The 21,324-nt window shown below is 41.0% G+C and overlaps 1 protein-coding gene across 2 annotated transcripts in view; it reads left to right on the top strand.

Moving 5' to 3' along the window:
• ECT2L (epithelial cell transforming 2 like) overlaps positions 1-21,324 on the top strand; it is a 67,308-nt gene that overhangs the window by 19,267 nt on the left and 26,717 nt on the right. For both annotated transcript variants that reach the window (XM_036024782.1, XM_036024781.1), the window contains 6 exons: positions 4,290-4,452; positions 9,430-9,682; positions 10,542-10,710; positions 11,434-11,572; positions 14,180-14,348; positions 17,289-17,417. In XM_036024782.1, coding sequence (XP_035880675.1) covers positions 4,290-4,452; positions 9,430-9,682; positions 10,542-10,710; positions 11,434-11,572; positions 14,180-14,348; positions 17,289-17,417 — 1,022 coding nt within the window. The remainder of the gene's footprint in view (positions 1-4,289; positions 4,453-9,429; positions 9,683-10,541; positions 10,711-11,433; positions 11,573-14,179; positions 14,349-17,288; positions 17,418-21,324) is intronic.

The raw sequence follows: 21,324 nt of genomic DNA on the forward strand, positions 1-21,324 counted from the left end.
TAATTTCTTTATGCTGTTCACTTGGATTCATCAAGGGTTACAGTTTTGCTGCATTTTGCCATATTGTTCCAAATCATTTGGGAGTAGGTTGTAAACGTGATGTCCTAAAAAAACAAGGACAGTCTGCTGAACAGTCAAAGCACATCCTCCCCTATCAGGGAATCAGCAGGGACAGAGCACCACCATCCAACCCGCAGCCTCCATTCGATATTTGATATTCCCAATTGATCTGACAACATCCCTTACAATCATCCTTTCCTTCCCAGTCTAGAATCCAATCCACAGTCACCTAGTGTATTTAATTTCCACGTCTCTATAGTCACCTTCAATTGCTCACTGTTTCCTGGTCTTTTCTCACTTGGCGCTTGAAAAGGACCGATGTGCTGCTTTGTTGAATGACCTTCATTTGTGGTTGGCTGATATGTCCTCCAGATAACATTCAGGTATTACATCACTGACAGGAATCACAGAGAGGCAATGCTGTGTTCGCAGTGGGCCACATTGGGGGCCAGCCATGACAATGTGTCCCACTGCTGGGGATACTGACTTTACCACTTGGTTAGGATGGCTCAGCATGCAGTATTTTGTACTTATTAATTAATAAGTAACTAAAATGTATTTAAATGATTACTTAAACATTTTTATTGTATGTTTTCCCATTACCAATTAGTCCCCTTATACCCTCCCCCTGTACAATCACCACACTGCTGTCCATGTCCATGAGTCCCTTTTCCTTTTTGCTCAATCCCTCCACCCCCCTAATTCCCCCACCCCTTAGCTGTCATCCTGCTCTCTGTCTAGGAGCCTCTATTTTGCTTGTTGGTTCAGTTTGTTCATTAGATTCCACATAAGAGTGAGATTATATGGTATTTGTTTTCCTCTGACTGGCTTATTCTACTTAGCATAATGTTCTCCAGGCCCATTCATACTGTTGCAAAGGGTAAAATTTTCGTCTTTTTTATGGCCAAGTAGAATTCCACTGTGTAAATGTCTCACTGCTGTTTTATCCTCTCATCTTCTGATGGACACTTGGGCTGCTTCCAGATCTTGGTGACTGTAAATAATGCTGCAATGAACATAGGGGCGCTTATGTTCTTTCAAACTAGTGTTCTGCGTTCCTCCAGATATATTGCCAGAAGTAGGAGTGCTGTGTCAAAAGGCAGTTCCATGTTAGGTTTTTTGATGAAACTCCATACTGTTTCCCACAGTGGCTGCACTAATCCGCTTTCCCACCAACAGTACAAAAGGGCTGCCCTTCCTCCCCTTCCTCGCCAACACTTGATTACATTTAAATTAACTAGAAATATTTGAATCTATGCAAATAACCTGTTTCTCATCAGACTTGTTTGATGCATCCATTGATGATTCTAATCTGAAGCAATTATTAGTACGAAAGCTTCCAAGAGGTGATTTTCTAATTTAATTCCTTCCACATGTATTAGTTGGAATTCTGTTGTGTGGTAGAACTTGTCCTTCTCCCAAGACTTGTAGATGAGGCCCAAGTTAAGCCCACAGTTGGGGTCAATTCATGGTCAAGACTATCTCTGGGTCTACTAGATGTTCGGCAACCTGTTCATGAATGTAACTAAGGTCCTTTTTGTCCTTAACTGGAGGTGTCGTTTTTATTTCCCATTGAAACTTCCTGAGGCTTGACCCACTTTATGGGAATTTAGGCAGAGAAGACACATTGCAGAATAAGATCTGTTCAGAGTCATGCATGCTTTTCCAGTGAGTTCATCTGTGTCCATCAGGATCCAGGGCAGCAGGAGACACTTAGCAGTGAGAAACACTTATATAGACCTGGTGGCCTGAGGTAAATGACTCCTGGTAAGTTCTTACTGCCAAAGTTCCCAATCAGCTGTGAGATTGGTCACCAGTATCTGTAATTCCACGAAGCTTGGAGGAGATTAGGAGTTCTAGGGAAGAGTTTGATTTACTGATGCCTGGATTGCTTCCAAACTTTTCTATTCTGGTGTTTCTTCTTATTCAGTGACAACCACCTGTCTGGCAGCCTGGGACAGTAGCAGATGTTTATGGCTAATATCTAAGGTGCACAATTGTTTTCTGTGCATTTGTTTGTTTTTGTAGTTGATGGCTGTAGGGCCAGCAGTGCATCTTCCATGGGCTGTCAAGTGTTTCTTTGGCCTATACCGCCCCAAGACGATCACTTTGATGGGGCCTTGGATTGTGTATTCTTTCAAAATCCATCTGTGCTTAGGCAGCTTGAAATGCAATGTAAGAAGTGCTCTTGATAGATGCCATATAAAAAGTTTTCTTTATAGATGTCTCATTAAGAAATTATTGTTGAATTTGTTTGGGTATGGTGATAGTATGAGAATATATAGATATATATTTTAAATATTCTCCTTATTTAGTATACACAGTGAAATGTTTATAGATAAAATGATATGATGTCTTAGGCTTGTTAAAATAATGTGGATGTCGGGGAGAGGAAGGAGGAGAAGGAGCCGAAGGGTGGGGAGGAGGAGAGGAAAAAGAAAAAGAAAGAGCAGAAACAAATTGGGTACAAGATGAAAATTATTTAAATTAATTAATGGAATCATAATACTATCACAAATATTAAAGATGAAATAAAGAAATTTTAGGCAAAAAGAAACCGATGAAATTTATTATCAGAAGACCCACAGTAAGAAATGCTAAAGAAAGTCATTAGGGGCCAGGAAATTGATACCAGATGGAAACTGAGATTTATAAGCAGGAATGAGGAGCACAGGAAATGGTAAATGGGTGGGAAGATATAAAATTTTTAAGTTATTTAAATTCATGTTAAAACAAAAACAATGCATTGTGGGATTTATAAGTAGACGCAGTGTATATGTCAACAAAAGCACGAAGGATAGTGAGAACTCTACGGTTGCACTGGTTTAAATCTTACAGTAATATTAACTTTACATAGACTATGAGAAGTTAAAGATGCATATCACACTTGCTACAACAATTTAAAAGTGTAATTAAAGAAGTATTGTAAAAGCCAATAAAGGAATTAAGATAGAATACAAAAAAATTAGTAATTCAAACAAAGCAAAGAGCGGAAATAAAGTTTCATAAAACAGATGGAACAACCAAACAACAAACAAAATTAAGACTTTGATTCAACCATATCAATAACGATATTAAATATAAGGGGACTAAACCTTCAAATAAAGGGATGGCTGTCAGATGAGCTAAAAACAAGATCTATGTCCTGACTACAAGGGGTACACTTCAAATATAAAGAAGCTGATTAGCTAAAAGTAAAAAGAAAAGATACAATACGCAAATAGCTTTTTTAAAAAATACTAATAAAATAAATAAACTCCTAGCAAGAGTAACCAAGAAAAAAAGAAGGAAAACACAAATTATCCAATATCAGAAATGAAAAAGGGGCCATTGCTACACAACTTACAAACATTAAAAAGGTAATAAAAGAAAATCATCGATAATTTTATATTTATAAATTCAACATTTAAATAGTTGTTTTGTAGATTCCATGGTTGTTTGTAATTGCTTTGTAAATTTTACGTGCAGGGTACATGCACTGAGACAATTTTACTGCTTCCTTTCCAATATGTATGTCACTTATTTATTTTGTCTTGTTGAGCTGGCTAGGGTGTCCAGTGTGTGGTAAGTTGAGTAGTGAGAGTGGACACTCTTACTGAGTCCCTGATGTCAGGGGGAAAGCATTTAATATTTCACCACAAAGTGTGATTTAGCCAGAGGTTTTTAGTCTAATTGCATTGGGAAGCCATTCTAAGTTTTTACGCATCTACGTGACATCATCTAATCTGCATTTAAAAATCCGCTTGGGCTGCTGTGTGGAGAATGGGTTCTGGGAAGATGAGAGTGGAGGCAGGGAGACAATCAGGAGGCTGTTGCGACAGTGCAGGGGAGGCTGGAGGTGGCTTAGACCAGCGTGACAGCAGCGGAGATGAAGTGAAGTGGCTGGATTTGGGGCTATATTTTGGAGGTAGAGCTGACAGGCCTTGCTGATTTACTAAACTTGGGGTGATGGAAAAGGGACAAAGAAATTCCAGATTTATAGCTTAAACAACTAAGCCTATTTCAGATTTTGTTTGTGAATTTTAAATATTTTGGTTATTAATTTCTTGGAATGGATCATGGAAAGTAGATAGAGTATTTTTTTTAAATATAGCTTATGTTATTTAGGATTTAATTATTTTTTTACAGGTAGACCATTAGAGAAAGAACAATGATTAATATTTATACTGGATTTTAGTCAACTTTAGAAATTAGTGTTCTGAATTTAATTTCTGTATCTTTCATCTTAGGTTTTTCTACGACCAGTTTTCAGAAAGGATGCAAGTGGCCAAAGTGGATTTCTCTACAGTGTTACCACGCTTCATTTCTCTCTATATCTTTTCCTTTCTGAATCCGAAAGATCTGTGTGCTGCTGCGCAAGTCAGCTGGCCCTGGAAGTTTTTAACGGAACAGGTTTACTAATCATCACTTCCTAGTAATAGGGCCCAAATGCATTAGTAGTGTGTAATGAGGCTATTGGGATAACTTTCTTCCCTAAACAGTCCTGGCTGGTGTGGCTCAGTGGATTGAGTGCAAGCCTACGAACCAAAGGGTCACTGGTTCGACTTCCAGTCAGGCTATGTGCCTGGGTTGTGGGCCAAGTCCCCATTAGGGAGTGCCCCATTAGAGAGACAACTACACAGTGATGTTTCTCTCCCTCTCTTTCTCTCATCCTTCCCCTCTGTCTAAAAATAAATAAGATCTTTAGAAAAAAAAAGATAACTGAGGGCCTCTGAACCATAATTGACTTACCCGTAAGAAAGAAAATGGAGATAAGGTAATTTATTTTGTAAGTAAGGGGATATATACTATTCTAATAATTCATGTGATTTTAATAATTTATTAATACTCAATTATTTAGACAATACTTTTTCTTGGCTAAAGGAGTCCATTCTTTCATTGAAATTATTTAAGCTTTGGTTGTTATATATTATTATTTTATTCATGATAAATTGCCTTGAAAATTGCTGTACCATCACAATTTCAACTAATCTCTCTGTGGCTAACATCTGTTGAGGAAGGTAAGTCTAGATCTTCAGTATCCTCTGCCATTGATGCTGCCTCTGTTTTCCTTTTAAAAGATTGAATGAAATGTAATGGTAGACATAATTTAAAAAACAAGTCAATAATTTGCTTCTTTAACCTGTGCACGCCTTCCGGGGCGGGCTTGTGCTGAGATTCTGATCTCAGAGACTACCTCGATCTCTGTGATGGGCCCACGTGCTGGAGCCATCTGTGAGCCTGGATTTATTGCTGTAAAAAAAAAAAAACCAGGCTTACTCTTTGCACAGTATGTTGTTTTCTGTCTTTCTACTTTCAACCTTTCTATGTCCTTCTATTAAAGAAATATTTCATAAAAGAATGTGGTGGTGGTGGTGGTTTTTTAACATTTGGCAGTCTGTGACTTTTAGCTGGGCTAATTTGGTCTGTTTACATTTAAGTAAATACTGATCTATTTGAGCTTAAGTCTATTATTGTACTATTTATTTTTTGTTTGTTTCATGTATTTTGTATTTTGTTTTTCTCCCTGTCTTCTTTTGGAGTACTTAAATATTTATCAATATTTTTTATTGTTAATTCTTAAGAATTATAAATTCTTTAGAAGTTCTCTCATGGCTGCCATAGAGATTACAGCACCCATCCTAGGATTATTTTACCGTGTAGGAGGTCATGCAAAGAGGTTAGAACATTTTACTTCATCCCCCTCGGCCCTTGTTTCTATGCTTTTGTCAGATATATTCTTTAAAAAATTTATTTATTTATTTTTAGAGCGAAGGGAGGGAAAAAGAGAGGGGGAGAAACATCAATGTGTGGTTGCCTCTTGCATGTTGCCAACTGGGGACCTGACCCACAACCCAAGCATGTGCCCTGACTGGGAATCGAACCGGTGACCTCCAGGCTGGTGCTCAATCCTCTGAGCCACACCAGCCAAGGCTGTTGTCAGATATTTTAATGTCATATATAACTTTTAATATATTTAAGTATATATAAAATATGCGAACATTCAAATATACAAAGTCCACAAAACTATTACTATTATCTTCTTTATTAAAATTATGCTTAAATTAGTTTAATATTCAGTATTATTTTGTATCAGTTTCAGGTGTACAGCATAGTGATTAGACAATCATGTACTTTGCAGAGTGGGCATCCCAATAATTCTGGTGCCCACCAGGCCCCATACATAGTTGTTATGATATTGTTGACTATATTCCCTGTGCTGTACTTTGCATTTCTGTGACTATTCTGTAACTACCAGTTTGTACTTCCCAATCCCTTCACCTTTCTCACCTAGTCCCCACCCCCCATTACTGTTATTTTATACAGTCAGTATTTATTTATAGGTAACAACATATTTACTTTTTCTGTTGTTCGTGCCTTCCTACATCTCTGAGTTTCCACTTGGGGTCATTCTCCTTCTGAATTATTCTTAATATTTCTTTTCATGCAACTTGCTGCTGACAGACTCTCTTAGTTTTTATCTTAAAATGTCTTTATTTCACCTTCATATTTAAAGGATATTGTCGCTGAAAATTTGAACTCTGGGTTGCCAGTTAATTTTTATAGTACTTGGAAAATTTTCCATTGTTCTCTGGCTTCCATAACTATTTGCTGAGAAGTAGAAAGTTTAATTGTTATTTCTTTAAAGGTAATATTTCTATTTTCTCTAGTGAGTGTTAGGATGTTTTTCTCTATTGTGTAATTTTTTCATAATGTACTTAGAAGGGATGTGTCAGTGTGTATATTTATCTTGTCTTTTTAATAGTAATAAAACTTTTAGTTAAAAAGCTATTTTTTCTCTTTTTTATTGTTGTTCAAGTACAGTTGCCTCCATTTTCCTGCTGCCACTTTCCCTCTCCCCACCCACCCCCACCTCCCACCCTCAATCCTACCCCGCTTTGGCTTTGTCCATAGGTCCTTTATACATGTTCCTTGATGACCCTTATCCTGTTTTGTGTTTTGCAGTGATTTTTGAATCTGAGATTTAATGTCCTTTATACACTTTGAAAAGTTCTCAGATGCTGTCTCCTTATATATTGATCCTCTTTCCCTTGTGGGAATCTGACACTTATCTTGGACTGATCCCCCACACCCCCTAAGTCTCGCATTCTCTCAGACGTCTTTTTCATCCTTTTGGCTGTCAGTGTTTTCAGTCTGGACTTTTCTTCTAGCCTGTCTTTCAGTTTACTAATGACCTCTTTTGCTGGATTCTAATTTGCTCTTAAACTAGTCCATTGAGTTACAAATTTTGGTTATCATATTTTTCAATTCTAGAATGTTGATTTTTTTGCCAAAAATTTCCACCTAGCCATTTAATTTCTTAAACATATTAATTATAGATTTTTTATTGTTGCTCAGTTACAGTTGTCCCCATTTTCCCCCATTACTCTCCCCTGCCCTACCCATCCCCCACCTCCCTCATTCAATCACCGCCTCCCATTATCTTTGTTCTTGGGTCTTTTATTCATGTTCCTTGACTAGACCTTTCCCCTTCTTTCCTCCACATCACCCCTCTCCTCTCTCCTCTGGTTACTGTCAGTTTGTTCTTTATTTCCATGTCTCTGGTTCTATTTTGCTTGATTGTTTGTTTTGTTGAGTATGTTACACTAATAGGTGAGATCATATGGTATTTGTCTTTTACCTCCTGGCTTACTTCACTTAGTATACTGCTCTCCAGTTCCATCTATGCTGTCGCAAAGGGTAGGAGCTCCTTCTTTGTTTCTGCTGTGTAGTATTCCACTGTGTAAATGTACCACAGTTTTTTGATTCACTCATTTACTGATGGACACTTAGGCTGTTTCTAGCACTTGGCTATTGTAAATTGTGCTGCTATGAACATTGGGGTGCATAGGCTGGGGTTTTAGGATTCTTAGGGTATAATCCCAGCAGTGGAATTGCTGGTCAAAAGGCAGATCCATTTCTAGTTTTTTGAGGAATTTCCATACTGTTTTCCACAGTGGCCGCACCAATCTGTATTCGCACCAACAATGCACTAAGGTTCCCTTTTCTCTACAGCTTCGCCAGCACTTATTGTCTGTTGATTTGTTTTTGATGACCATTCTGATCAGTGTGAAGTGGTATCTCACTGTGGTTTTAATTTGCATCTCTCTGATGGCTAGTGATGCTGAACATCCTTTCATATGCCCCTGGGCTCTCTGTATGTCCTCCTTCGAGATGTGTCTATTTAGGTCCTTTGCCCCTTTTTTAATTGGGTTGTTCATTTTCCTGGAGTGGAGTCATGTGAATTCTTTGTATATTTTGGAGATCAAACCCTTGTCCAAGGTACCATTGGCAAATATATTTTCCCATGTTTAGTTTTTTTTTTCTTTTTGAAGTTAATATCTTATAATTATAATATCTGGATCTCCTGAGGGTCTCTCTGTGTTTATTCAAAGACAAATGTCTTCTTATGTACCTGGTGCTTTTGATTGAGTACCAGATACTGAGTGTAAGAAGTTAACATAGTAATTTGAGTCTCTGGATGATATTATCTTCCTTCAGAAAGAATTTGCTTTTGGTTCTGGCATTTGTTTCGGCTAGGAATAGATCCCTTAAATGTAATCAGAGAGTGAGAAATTTCAAACCTAGCTTCAGTCCTGGTGAGAGTTTATCCAGCTCTTTATCATCTTTACTGAAAAGGATCTCAGTTGACAGCCTGGTGTGGTTACCAGGGTTCTTCCCCTTGGGGGTCCCCAATTTAAGTTTGTTTCCTCTCTTCCCTGCAAGAATGCCTAAAAGTCTTTTGAGCTTGTAAGGCTTTCACTTATAACCTTCTGCTCTGCTTGTCAGCCTGAACTTGACTTTGGAACTGTCAAATGGTGTGAAAGCAGTGCCGACAACCAGGCCCGCCCCTGGATTTCCCTTCTCTCCGGGGTCTTGGCTACACAGGTGCTTAGGCACTGTAGCTCCATCACGACTTCAGATGGTTGTTGTCTGATATTCTGTCTAGATATTTAACTTGATTACATCACATGAAAGTTGCTGTTTTCATATCTCAAAAATGGTGGCGCATGAGCAATCTCTCATGGCTCAGTCAAAGTTGTTCTCAGGGGGAGGACTGGTGGGGACGAACACACACATCACTGATAGAAGCAGGAGTCCCCGAATCTAGGGTTAAAGTAACCAAGTGCTCTGGGAGCACTAGGTGAGTACCCAAAGATAACTACTACAGATATTTATTATATATAACATCCATGTTCATCAGAGAATAGTTTTCCTATGGAGTAAGGGATGCTTCTCATTTTTCAGAGTCAAGTTTAGATGGCAAGTCAACGGCACTAGAAATCTTAAAGTACTAAAACAAACGATCTGTGTACCTGAAAGCATTATGACTAGGAGACTGACCTTTAAAAAGCTCACAACTCATCTTTCTCACTTCTGTCTCTGCAGGATTGCTTATGGATGCCCAAGTGCATCAGGTTTGGGTGGTTCCTGCCCTATACGCCAACGGATCATGAATACGGTGCTTGGAAGCACCATTACATTGCTTGTGTGTCCAACTTAGACTGGCTGACGCCTAGGGAAGCTGCCGCTGTTTATGGGACCCTGAATGAACCCAAAACAGAAGATGAGGAGCTACAGGAGATACAAAGAGAAAAGCGCCTAAGGAAAATAATGTGGGAGAAAATTGTACTGCGTAAGAGTGAGTAGCATTTTAAAACTTCTTATCTTGACCAAGTAGTGTTGAAACCAACGTATTTACATGCAAATTCCCACAGAGGAGGGTAGTGCTGTTTTTCTGGACTAGCACGTGGGTGGCACTCTCGGAAATACTCATGTTCAGGATAAGCTCTTTTTCTCCTCATTGTATATTTCCAGTTCATTAATAAGCAAAAAATATTTCAGATGAACTATATAAGGTCAAATATCAGTGCCTCTATTGCCTGTCCTAGTTTTTCTCAAATTTATAAGACCAAAGATAAGGAGGCGAGAGAAGTATGAACACAAACCTAAGCAAAGAAATAGGTTCAGGACAATTCAGAAGACTTGGGGTTGATGAAAAGGAGGAGAAATGAGCATGAGAACAAGAGCAGGAAGAGGGGCACTTTTTTAAAAGTAGAAAGGGCGTGGGGGAAGACACACTTTCAGCTAAGCCTTCTGACTTGTGTGGAAAGGTAATCGACAAAGTCGATTTGAGTTTTCCTTTCTATTCATTTATTATTTTACTGACTCGCCCTCTGTAAGATCATAGCAAAGAGAAGTTACTTGAAGCCAAGGAGGTGGACAGAAATGGATGGGAAGCCTATAAATTAACTGGTTTCCACACAAAAAAAAGAGTTGCTTGTTCTCTGAGCTTTGTTTCTTGACCTGAAATGACTGGAAACTTGCAGCCACAGTGCGGACAGAATAAGAAACACAAATAGAGTGTGAAAGTGGCCATACTGATTGCCGTTTGGAATGCTGCCCTGGTGCAGCCTTGGTTTTGGTGCCTTTTATCTATGGAGACTTGGCCGGGAGAAGCGCGCTGTAAACAGCCCAGCCGGCTGCTGTTTGTCTTCCAGAGGAGTTATTCCGGGACCGGCCCCCTTGGGTGAGCGGAACAGGCTGCTCTAGATTGTTGCAATCCCAATGCCAGCCACGTCTCTCCCAGACTGTGAGGGATCGAGTGGGATTACACGAAGCTTTGGAGAAACGGCTTGTTTTGGCATCCTTGGCAGCTTTGCCCAAGCGGTAAGCAAAGCCCCATCTCCTGAAGGCTCTGGACCATCCCTTGATACCAAGAATTTATTCTAGAACAATCTAGTTAACACGTAGGATCTCATAATTATACAGCTCTTCCCCTTGGATAGAGCAAAAACAGTGGTCTTTAGCATGCTTTCTGAAGGAAGCAATATATAACATTCAAAATTTACATTTCAGGTATTCTTAACCCTATGAGGAGGCCATACTGTGGATAGAGTATATATTTTTGCACAAAGTTATTGAGCAAAAATATCATTTTTTCCCCGAAATGTTTTAGGGTGTAAGCATATCCAATGGTAATGTGGGGGTGGGGTGGGGGTGGCGCTGGAGAGAATGGAGACATTACTCGGATAACTGTGAGGCCTGGGGGACTATGAAAACCTGAAATCTCTCCACTGCCCCTTTTCAAAATGTTGTTTTGAACCCCTAAGTAAGTTACTACATTCATTTTAAGTGTCCCACAGAAGCTAAGTTCCAAGAGAACTTTCTGGCATCCCACAGATGGAGGAAGAGAGGACCAGAGGGCATCTTTGCCCCCACCCTGCCCAGGAGACCCATTTGCCTTTGTCTCCAGCTGCAGGGAGAGACTGAGGTACTGAGGCCACCCGCCTCGTATACAATATGTGGCTGATGGACACAGAGAACATGCAATCAAAGTTGAATTAAGAGAAAATGAGAGTTTCACTTGCTCCCCCCCTTTTTCCCTTATAGAAGAAATGTTTCTGGAAGATATTCCTACCCTCTACTATCAAAGAAAAATTGGTGTGGAGTTTTTAAAAATGATGACAGCCCTTCATGTGCTGCCCCACCACACTTCATATTGATATCATCTCGGATTCCTGCATATGAGGTACAGAGTGTGTCAGAAGGCCAGGCCTCTCCGCATCAAGTGTTTTCATTGAGACTGCAGATTGTACGATGATCCTTGGCCACCAAGTGCATGAAAATGATTCATCTCCTAAAAGACAACTGGTCCTCTCTAAGTGGAAATTTGCAAACACAGAGCAGTTTTAAAAATGAGAACCAATAATGATAACCATAAATCAAAATTAGAGACCGACTCATAGATGGAGAGCAGGCTGACAGGTTTTTGGGAGGTGGGCTGAGTGGAGGTTGAAGGGATGGGGCAAAATAAAAAGAGAGAAAAACCTCAGGGATACTGATAGTAGTGCAGTGGCTGCCTGGGGGGTGGGAGTGGGTGGAGGAGGGCCCGGGGGTAGATGGTGGTGGATGGAGACTTGACTCGGGGTGGTGAACACACAGTACAGAGTACAGATGATGCGGTGTAGAATTGTGCACCTGAAACCTGTAAAATTTTGTTAACCAGTGTCACCAAAATAAATTCAATAAAAAGGAAAAGAACTAAAAAATGACAATTTATATTTTCTTCCACTCAATTTTTGTACACTTTTGTTGTTATGGATGAATTAGAAGTTCCTAAAATTTTAATTTGGTGATTAGGATGTATGAAGTGAATTAAAGCATAGACATTCTTTGATTACAGAACATTAATTTAGTTCTTTGGTATGCTCTCCTACAGTGTAAATAGCACTCAATTAAGTTCTTTCAGTATAGAAAATACCTGTTAGGTATTTGAGATTTATTAATTGCTGTGTCATAGAATTCAAAGCACTATTTAATAAGTCTCTTCTAACACAAAAGTTTATTATATGGATCACTTCATGTAAAGTTATTAATTTAAGTTAAACCATTAAAAATCTCTAGTGATCCAACTGATGGAAATATTGAACAGAGGTTTGTACTGTACATGCTTTATGAGTGAATATACATGTACATGTTAAAAACTGCTATAAAGTATTAGCTCACTGAGAATTGTTACTTCTAAAAAGAGCACTAATATGTAATTACTGAGAGTAACATAACTTTATTAAAATAAAAGAATTACTAACTAGTTATTTTTAAGATTCTCTGAGTGAACTATAAAATGTATGGTTTGATTGATTGTCTATTTAAATAAAATATAATAATAAATTAAAATAAAAATTTTAAAGAAATAAAAAAATAAAGCATTAAACGCCTAAACTGCCTATATTTAGTAGGTATCCAATAAATACTTACTGAATTTGCTGCACTTAATCCACAAAAGAACCAGGTGATTGCAGATTATTTTAAAACTTCTTTGCAATGACCAAGGAATTAACAATATGTACCCAGCACCTCTCAAAGGGATAATGTCAGAAATCCTGTTTCATGGTCTGTAAAATGAGGGTGTCATTAAATTAAAAAAACACTCTTTCTATGATGAAGTTACATATTTTAATTTCGATATAAATAAGGAAAATAAAGGAAGTACATATATATATTAGTACACACATAGGGACATATGTAAGCGATAATATCTAGTAGGTTATATAGACTAGTCTACTTAAAGTTTTCCCAAAATATTCCTATTTGCAACAAAATATTTTTTTTTAATTATTCTAGAGAGAGGGGAAGGGAGGGGGAGAGAGGAAGAGAAACATCCATCAGCTGCCTCTTGTGTGTTCCCAGACCCAAATGGCAACCTTTCAGTCTGTGAGATGACGCCCGACCAACTGAGCCACACCGGCCGGGGCCAAAATGTTTCTTAAGATATGAAATCACTTCTGTTCTGGGCATCTAGGGATGGACCTTGACCACTTACAAGGGCTGACTTAGTGGGTCCACAGGGAAGCAAGATCAGTGTTCTGATCTCCGCGTGGGCCACAGTTTCCCTAATGCTTGCAAATTCACTGTGCTGGGCACAGAGAGTAACTGGTGACAGAGCATGGGTGAATAACCTGATATAAAATAAGTTAATTCTCCTACCTGTCTTCTGTATACAGTACTGTGTCATAGCTACTTGACTATGAACATGGTGTTGGGGGATAGGTACAAAGGAGGGTGTAACCGTGTGGTAGTTCTCCATTCTGCTGAACTCTGATCTCCAGAAGGCGGCCTGAGGTTTTGTGAAACATTAATGACTTCAGTGACTTTCTGACCTGTCTGCTGCTAACCGATTAACTCTGTCACAGTGAAGTTTATTTGGTTGTTGAATTCAAGGAATAGTGTTTTTGATTTTTATTTAAGTGGGAAATTTTTATCAATACCTATAATTCAAAGACTCATAACTAAGAAGAAAGTTAAATCTATCTCAGAAGTCTATTGCAAAATTGAATGATCTCAATTTTATTATTTTTTGAAGGCTGTATACATGTCTCTGTGTATGGGTGGAAGGAAATAACCTAACTTGTTGGTAGAATTTATCTGAGTGATGCACACACAAATGTACATCATTTTCTCTTCTAATAATTAGAAAAGAAATTAATTCTGAAAAGCCCAGTGAAGGAGAAAGGTTATGTTTCTCTTTTGCATAATTTCTGAAAAAAACAATAGTCTTTCCAAGTCACAGAAGACATATTTATTAAACTTCTATCATTAACAGTCTCAAGTAAAGGGCTTTGGTTTTATCTTCTAGATGGTGGTGGACAGTGTCAGGACGGGTGTCACCTCTGTGGTGTACGAACATAGCGGCATGACCCTGGAGAGCCTGCTGTACCTCATAGACAAAGCTCTGGATGGGCAGAAGGCACAGAGTGTGGGAATATTTAGCGATGGAGACAGCAGAGAAATCAATTTACTGCAAGGTAAGGTGGGCTTGGAAAGAACAGCCAACTGTGCACCGATGCAGTGTCTGTCCACGTGGATGACCTTCCGGTGCTGTGTAAGTTCCCAGTTGTTAAGAAGGTTGACAACCCAGCTCCGAGTTAACCAGGCAGGAGTAGCTCTGTTTGGGCCTTCCACTGCGGTAACAACGCCCACCCACAGTAGGGAATCTGCTTTGCTTAGCCTACCCGTTCAAATGTTAATGTCGCCCCCAAACACCGTCGCAGATGCGCCTAGGATGATGCTTGACCAAAATTCTGGGCACCCCATTAGAGTGACATGTAAAATTAACCATCACACCATTAAACAAGAACTCCCTTTTCCCTGTCTCTCAAGCCCCAAGGAATTGCTACTTCACTTTCTGCTCCTATGAAGGTGACTGATTTAGATATCTCATATAACTGGAATCATATAGTATTTGACTTTTTGTGACTGACCTATTTCATTTTATATAATGTCTTCAAGTTTCGTCCATCCATATTGTAGCATGTAGCAAGTTTTTCTACCTTTTTTAAAGCTGCATAATATCCTACTGTGTGTATATACCACACTTTGTTTATTCATTCATTGATGGACATTTTGGTTGCTTCCACCTCTTGGCTATTGTGACTAGTGCTGTTATGAATGTGAGTATGCAAATATATCTTTGAGACTGCTTTTAATTCCTTTGGTTATGTATGCAGAAGTAGAATTGCTGGATTATATGGTAGTTCTAGTTTTAGTGTTTTGAGAAAATGCCATACTACATTTTCCATGGTGGCTACACCACTTTACAATCCCACCCACAGTGTACAAGACCTCCGACTTCTTCCCATCTCACCAACACTTGTTATTTTCTGGGTTATTTTTTAAGCAGTAGCCATCCTAATGGGTATGAGGTGACATCTATCGTGGCTTTGATTTGCATTTCTCTGACGATTAGTGATGTTGAACATCTTTTTATATGCTGGTTGCCATTTGGATATCTTTAGGGAGATGTCTGTTCAAGTCATTTGCCCATTTTTAAATTGGATTATTTGATTTTTGTTATTGAGTTGTAGGCATTCTTTATATGATCTGAGTATTGACCTCTTATCAGAATATGGTTTGCAAATATTTTCTCCTATTGTGAAGGTTGCTTTTTACTATTGATTATGTCCTTTGATGCACAAAAATGTTAAGTTTGATGAAAGTTCAGCAATTTTAATAGCAGCAAACCCAGATCTGTACGCCGGTGTGCAGTAACAGCATTCCCTGTACTTCCACATGGCTGCATGCAAAGGAAAGGGTCGGCCAACATCGTTCACCGGTCGTGGGCCATCTTTTAAAAATTTCAGTAGTTACCTGTTTGGGGGGGGGGAAGGAGGTGGTGAATGTTTTAGAAATAAAACTTTTAGTTTCTATTCTTCCTCACACTATAACTTACATCTTTCTTAGCTTATACCTAAAATAGAATTGTTTCAGTTTTACTGACTTGAAATCTTCCACCTTTGTGGGACGAGGGAGGAGAGGGAACAGGTGGCCCAGGGTCCAGCTGGCAGGGAGCTCACACACCGGCAGAGCGAGCACCCCCACCGCCCGCCGAACTGCCATGTCTATGTCTGGGGCTGGACCTCAAGTTTCAGTGAATTTTGTTATTAGTCTTTGGTTCAGCTGTGCCTTATTTTTCACTTTTCTTGTTTAGTTTACCTGTGCATGAAGCTAGTTGTATTCCACACCCAATTTTTATATCCCCCAAAGTAAAGCACAGCTGCTACTTGGGGCTTGCATTGGTGACGGGTCACATGGTGGCTCTTTCCTGAACAGTGATGTGCAAGTGCAGGTCTGCACTGTGGCAGCAGGTGCACCTCCTGCGGGGCAAGAGGGCCTGCCAGGGCTTTTTCCTGATCGCAGCTCTTTTTTTTTCTTTTTTTTCTTTAAGATTTACTTATTTATTTTGAGAGAGATGGGGAGGGAGGGAGAAAGAGAAGGAGAGAAACATCAATGTGTGAGAGAAACATCAATTGGTTGCCCCTCGTAAGCGTCACAGCCAGGACCAAACCCGCAACCCAGGCGAGGGCCCTTGACCAGGAATCGAACCAGTGGCTTTCACTTTCTAGGCTGATGCCCCACCTACTGAGTCACACCAGTCAGGGCTGATCTCCAGATGAGAAAGGTTTCCAAACGCTGCCTTTTCTTTGTTTCCTTTCATTAAAGCAACAGTGGCAATAACAAAAATACCACAGAAACCTAAAGTTTCCTTCTATATAACTGTGGCATTTTCCCCAAAGATTTTGCCTTAAAAACAACAAAATGGAATCTCAGTCCAGTCACCTGGAGAGGACCTTCCATTATGTGCCTCTCAGTGTGAAGGTGCAAACTGCCAAGCTTCTGCGTGCGACTCCATGTGCATTACCTCTGTGGGGTCAGCAAAGCTGAGCCTCCAGGACCGGTTCCGGAATCAGCCCAGACACACACAGGTGGGCTGAGTCATCGCACACACTCCCAGGGAGTGAGCACTGCGGTGACGTCTGCTGTCTCCTGGAGCATCATTTCTGCTCCAAGTGGCTTATTTTTTGATTGACAGTCGTGGGAAACATTTCTCCTTTGGAACTTGGTTGCAAAGTCCCAGGACTTGACTGGCCATCCGCCCTGAACCCTGTCATGAGCCTGGTCCCTCCCACTGCTACACGGTGATGGCAGGAACACAAGGTCCCCAACCAAGTGCGCAGTGTCCAGTAAATCCGACGCGTGAAGGAGACTAGGGCCACGCTGAAGTCCAGCGGTACCTTCCGTGGCCTGGACACGCTACGGCGTGGAAGCCCAGATGCCCTGCCGATCTTGATCTGAGGGGCAGATGTTGTTGGCTTTTGGAATTGTGCTTCCATTTTTCACAAGCTGCTAAGAGTTTCTAGTCATGAGAATGTTACAAATTAATACGACTTTTCGATTTTCTTCCTCAGGCTATAAAATTGGTATTAAAAATTTATTGAAGCCAGAGGTGAGAGACTTCTGGGAGAAATTAGGCAGCTGCGTGGCTCCTGAAAAAGAAGGGGGTCACGTGGACCTCTTTGTGCCACTTGGAGCATCAGGTGAGGCTTGAAAGGTAGTGGTCCTGCCCACCTTACGACCTTTTGTGAATTTGTTCAAATGATTCTGTCGCATTTACTCTTTCTTTCTTTTTTGCTTTATACTTCGTGTACTCATGCATTTAAAGGAAACAGGCTTTGGGGCTAGTGGTCCCAGTAAACTGTTCTGTAGAAATAAGGTCGCTAGTGACAAGAGCCAGGCAGGAAGGTTGTTTCTGTTTCTTCTGGAAAACACAGTGAAGTCAGGCTGCACGACACGAGGGAAAGCACCTCATCAGCACAGGAGCTGTGACTGGTCAGTCTGACACAGCTTGCCATGCTGTGTCCTGAACCTGGAATGTGTGAGCCTGAACTTGGAGACCAAGAACCTGGACTTGGATCCTGCTCAGGCCACTTTGGCTGCGTGGCCTTAGGCCAGTTTGGGAACCTCCGTTTCCTCCCGTGAGCTTTAGGATAAAACTACCTGACATTATAGGACTCGTGAATATCAAAAAATATAAAAACTTAATTTATGCAAATAAGTAATAATATAAATACTTCACATTAGAACACTAAAAACAGTGACGTGCTTTGTGAAGATGAATGTAATTGCTGATCACCGAGGCTGCTGATATAATTTTAAGTGCCTCCCTGCCTAGTAGCAGCCACTATAGTTTGAAGTTGATTTTAGTACTTGAAGGGAAATTTCAGAAACATTAAATCAAATTCACTCTTGAGTTATCTGTTAAATAAAAGCCCTGCCTTTGTGGGCTCTGGGTTTGTTTGGTTTTTACCAAGCAGAACAGGGGAGGGAGAGCATGAAATTAAATTTTCTCAAACTGTTTCTTATTACCCATTCTTTAGAGAACTGTGAATTTTAAAGTTCTTAATTTTCAAATTTCACTAGCAAGCTTCAACCAGGGGAAAGGATAAAAACAAAAGGAGGGAAAGGGTTTAAAGGAAAATGAGATTCTATTTTTTTTACAGTTATTACAATAATATAATCTCAACTATAGAGAAAATGTGCATAGAAAAATCAATAAGGAAATACAGCAAAATAGTAACAGAATCTATCCCTAGATGTGTTTTTTTATCATTTTCAACAGTGCTTAGAAGTGTGTTACAGAGAATACAGATATTGTGGTTGCATGCTTATAACCTGTGTTGGGGGGGGGGTCTGTATACAGAAAGGGACATATACCAAGGTGTCAACAGTGGTTGGATAAGATAAGTGAGATTTCCTTCCTTTTATATTTAAATTTTTTTCTTTCACCTTATTTGTCTCTATTTTCTGTAATAAACTAGTATTACATTCTTTTATAATCAGAGCACAACAAATTTTCTAATTGGAGAAGAAAAAGAAAGAATATGGGAAAGTAAAAGATTGAAAGTCAGACAATAAAGGCAAAAGAGGAAAAGATAAATAGGTTTGGTGACATGAAAACTGTCTCAGTGAAACTTAGTGGCACTCAAACAACAGATTTCCCACCCCCACCCTGGGTCCTGAAACCATCCCTGAACTTCTTGTGAATGGTGTTCAGTTTCCACCTGGATGAACCATCATGCCCTGGTTCAGTCAGATGACCCTGGCTTCTCAGCCCAAAACTCTCTCTTCCACCACCTCAAGCATCACTCCATAGCTGTATCACCTCTGACATCTTGGATTTCAAGCACCTGTCTCTTTAAGTACCACTTCCAATTCATGAACTCAACATTCCCACCCTATCAGTTCTTTGCCTGAAGAGCTGCAATCCATCCACACTCCCCTCTTTCTCTCTCTATCACCATGCCTTCGTCCTTGGCTCCTTCCTCGTTAAACTTGGATTTAATGGGTCATCCTTATCATGACTCTCTTGCAAAGACTGAACTTCTTTGTCTTTTTCCTGGCATAATCCCCACCCCTTTGGCTAAAGTCCAGCGCTGGCTCAAACACAGTCACCTGCAAACTCTCTTCCCGCCTGCGCTAAGGCAGCTGAAGGCTGCTGGGAGAAGCAATGCAACTGTTCTTACTGACCTGACTTTACTGGAAGGGGTGCGTCCACCCTGCCTAAATATCAGGCAGGGTGGACACACCAATAAAGCAGTCCTACCGCATTTCCTTGGCAAATCCATTTCCCCGCCCTTTGAAATAACTCTTTCCTCCCTTCTCCCCTGGAGTCAGTCCTTCCAGCGATGTTCTCTCTCAGCCGTGGACTTCACCTTTTACTTCCCCAGGAAAACTCCCTAATTTCCCTCCTGACGCCGGATCCACCACCTGCCCCGCCGCTTACCTTCATTCTCCGTCCCCCCTTCTGTTCGCTGCAGAAGAAGCTTCTCTGCTCAAGGGGAAGACCAGCTGCTCCACTCGGGCTCCGCAGCCCCCTGCTTTTCACCTCCCCACTGCACTTCTGTGCCTGCACCCTCTTGTGTGGCCTCAGTTCTCTGTCTGTAGTGGATCACTCCTGTCAAACCAGGAACACCTGGAGTAGCTCCTGTCCTAAAAAAAAAAAAAATGAGAGTGATCATAAACTTTCCCTCGCCACATTTTAAGTTGACTCTACCAGCGTTTCTCTAGCCTCAGCGTGTGTTTGGATCCCCCAGAGGTCTTGTTGAGGGACGCATCGCTGGGCCCCACCCTCGAGTGTCTGATTCAGTGGGTCTGGGGCGGGGCCTGAGGATTTTCATCTCTACCATGTTCCCAGGTGTTGCTGCCGCTGCCGACCCAACGGCCACCGTCTGGGAACCGTTGGTCTACCTTCCTCACCTGTCATTTGCTCCTCAAGCTCCTGCAGGTGGTCTCTTTCTCTCTACAGGAACTGCTTTTAGAAGAAAATAAGTGACTTCCACGTGCCCAAACCCACTGGCCCCTTCTCCATCCTCACGTGGCTTTGACTTCTCAGCGGCATTTGACGCAGAGGACCGCTCCTCGGAACTCCCCTCCTCCTCTTGATTTCCCCGAGACCACACTCTCCTTGTCTTCCTCCCACCTCAGCCGCAGCTTCGCCTCCTTCTCCTGCGCGGGCCCCTCCTCCTCCGCAAGACCCTTAAAGGTGCCCAGGGCTTGATCCTGGGTGCTCTGCTTTTCCAAGCCCACACTTTCCCCATGCAGTCTCGTCTATTCCCGAGACTCTGACTTCAATCCACAAGCCAGAAACGCCCAAACTGACGCTTCCAGCTCAGGTCCCTCTGAGCTGCACACTCGTATCTAACTCCTGCTCAGCATCTTCCTACGGCTGTTCGTTCGGTTGGCACGTCTAAGAGCCTCTCAGAGCTAACACATCGGGAATGAACTCGCCATTGCCCGCCCAGCACCAGCCCTCCCCCTTCCCCTCCCCTGGATTCCTCGGTTAAGATATGGTCGTTCACCCAGTTACTTCATAAGCCAGAAACCTAAAATTCATCTTCTGGGGGCATTAACAATTGTTAACAATTCTAAACAGCTTTATTAAGGTGTAGTCGACATACCACAATCTGTACGTATTTGAGGTGTGCAATTGGCTAAACTCTGACGTGTGTCGTAGCCCGTGAAGCCATAGGACAGTCAAGATGATGAGCAAACTTCAGTCTACAGTGTCACTGAAGAGGGAGTGAAATTAATGCCCGGCTCCAGTTTGACCATCGTATTCTGTTCCGTGTTTAATGGTTTTATGTCTCTCCTTTTACACTGAGACTTCCTCTTCTGTGACTTTGGCCTGAGTATTCCAGATGTGAAAATGAGCACAAGCTCAAACCTCACGCCCTCTTCTCCCCCCTGTTGTGCAGTCCGCATAAATTCCATGTTTGGGCCCCAGCACTTAGGGCTGAGCTGCGACGTGTTGGTAACCTGTTCCATGAGGGATTTGAAATGAGGACGAGAACTGCTATGGCCTTTCGTGGCCGGCTCATTAGTGCTCCTAAGTACTACTTACCTGTTCCACGGTGAAACCTGGGAGTAAACTAATCAAAGTATTTT

The sequence above is a fragment of the Phyllostomus discolor genome, chromosome 4 (assembly GCF_004126475.2).
Source record: "Phyllostomus discolor isolate MPI-MPIP mPhyDis1 chromosome 4, mPhyDis1.pri.v3, whole genome shotgun sequence".
NCBI classification, from domain to species: Eukaryota; Metazoa; Chordata; class Mammalia; order Chiroptera; family Phyllostomidae; genus Phyllostomus; species Phyllostomus discolor.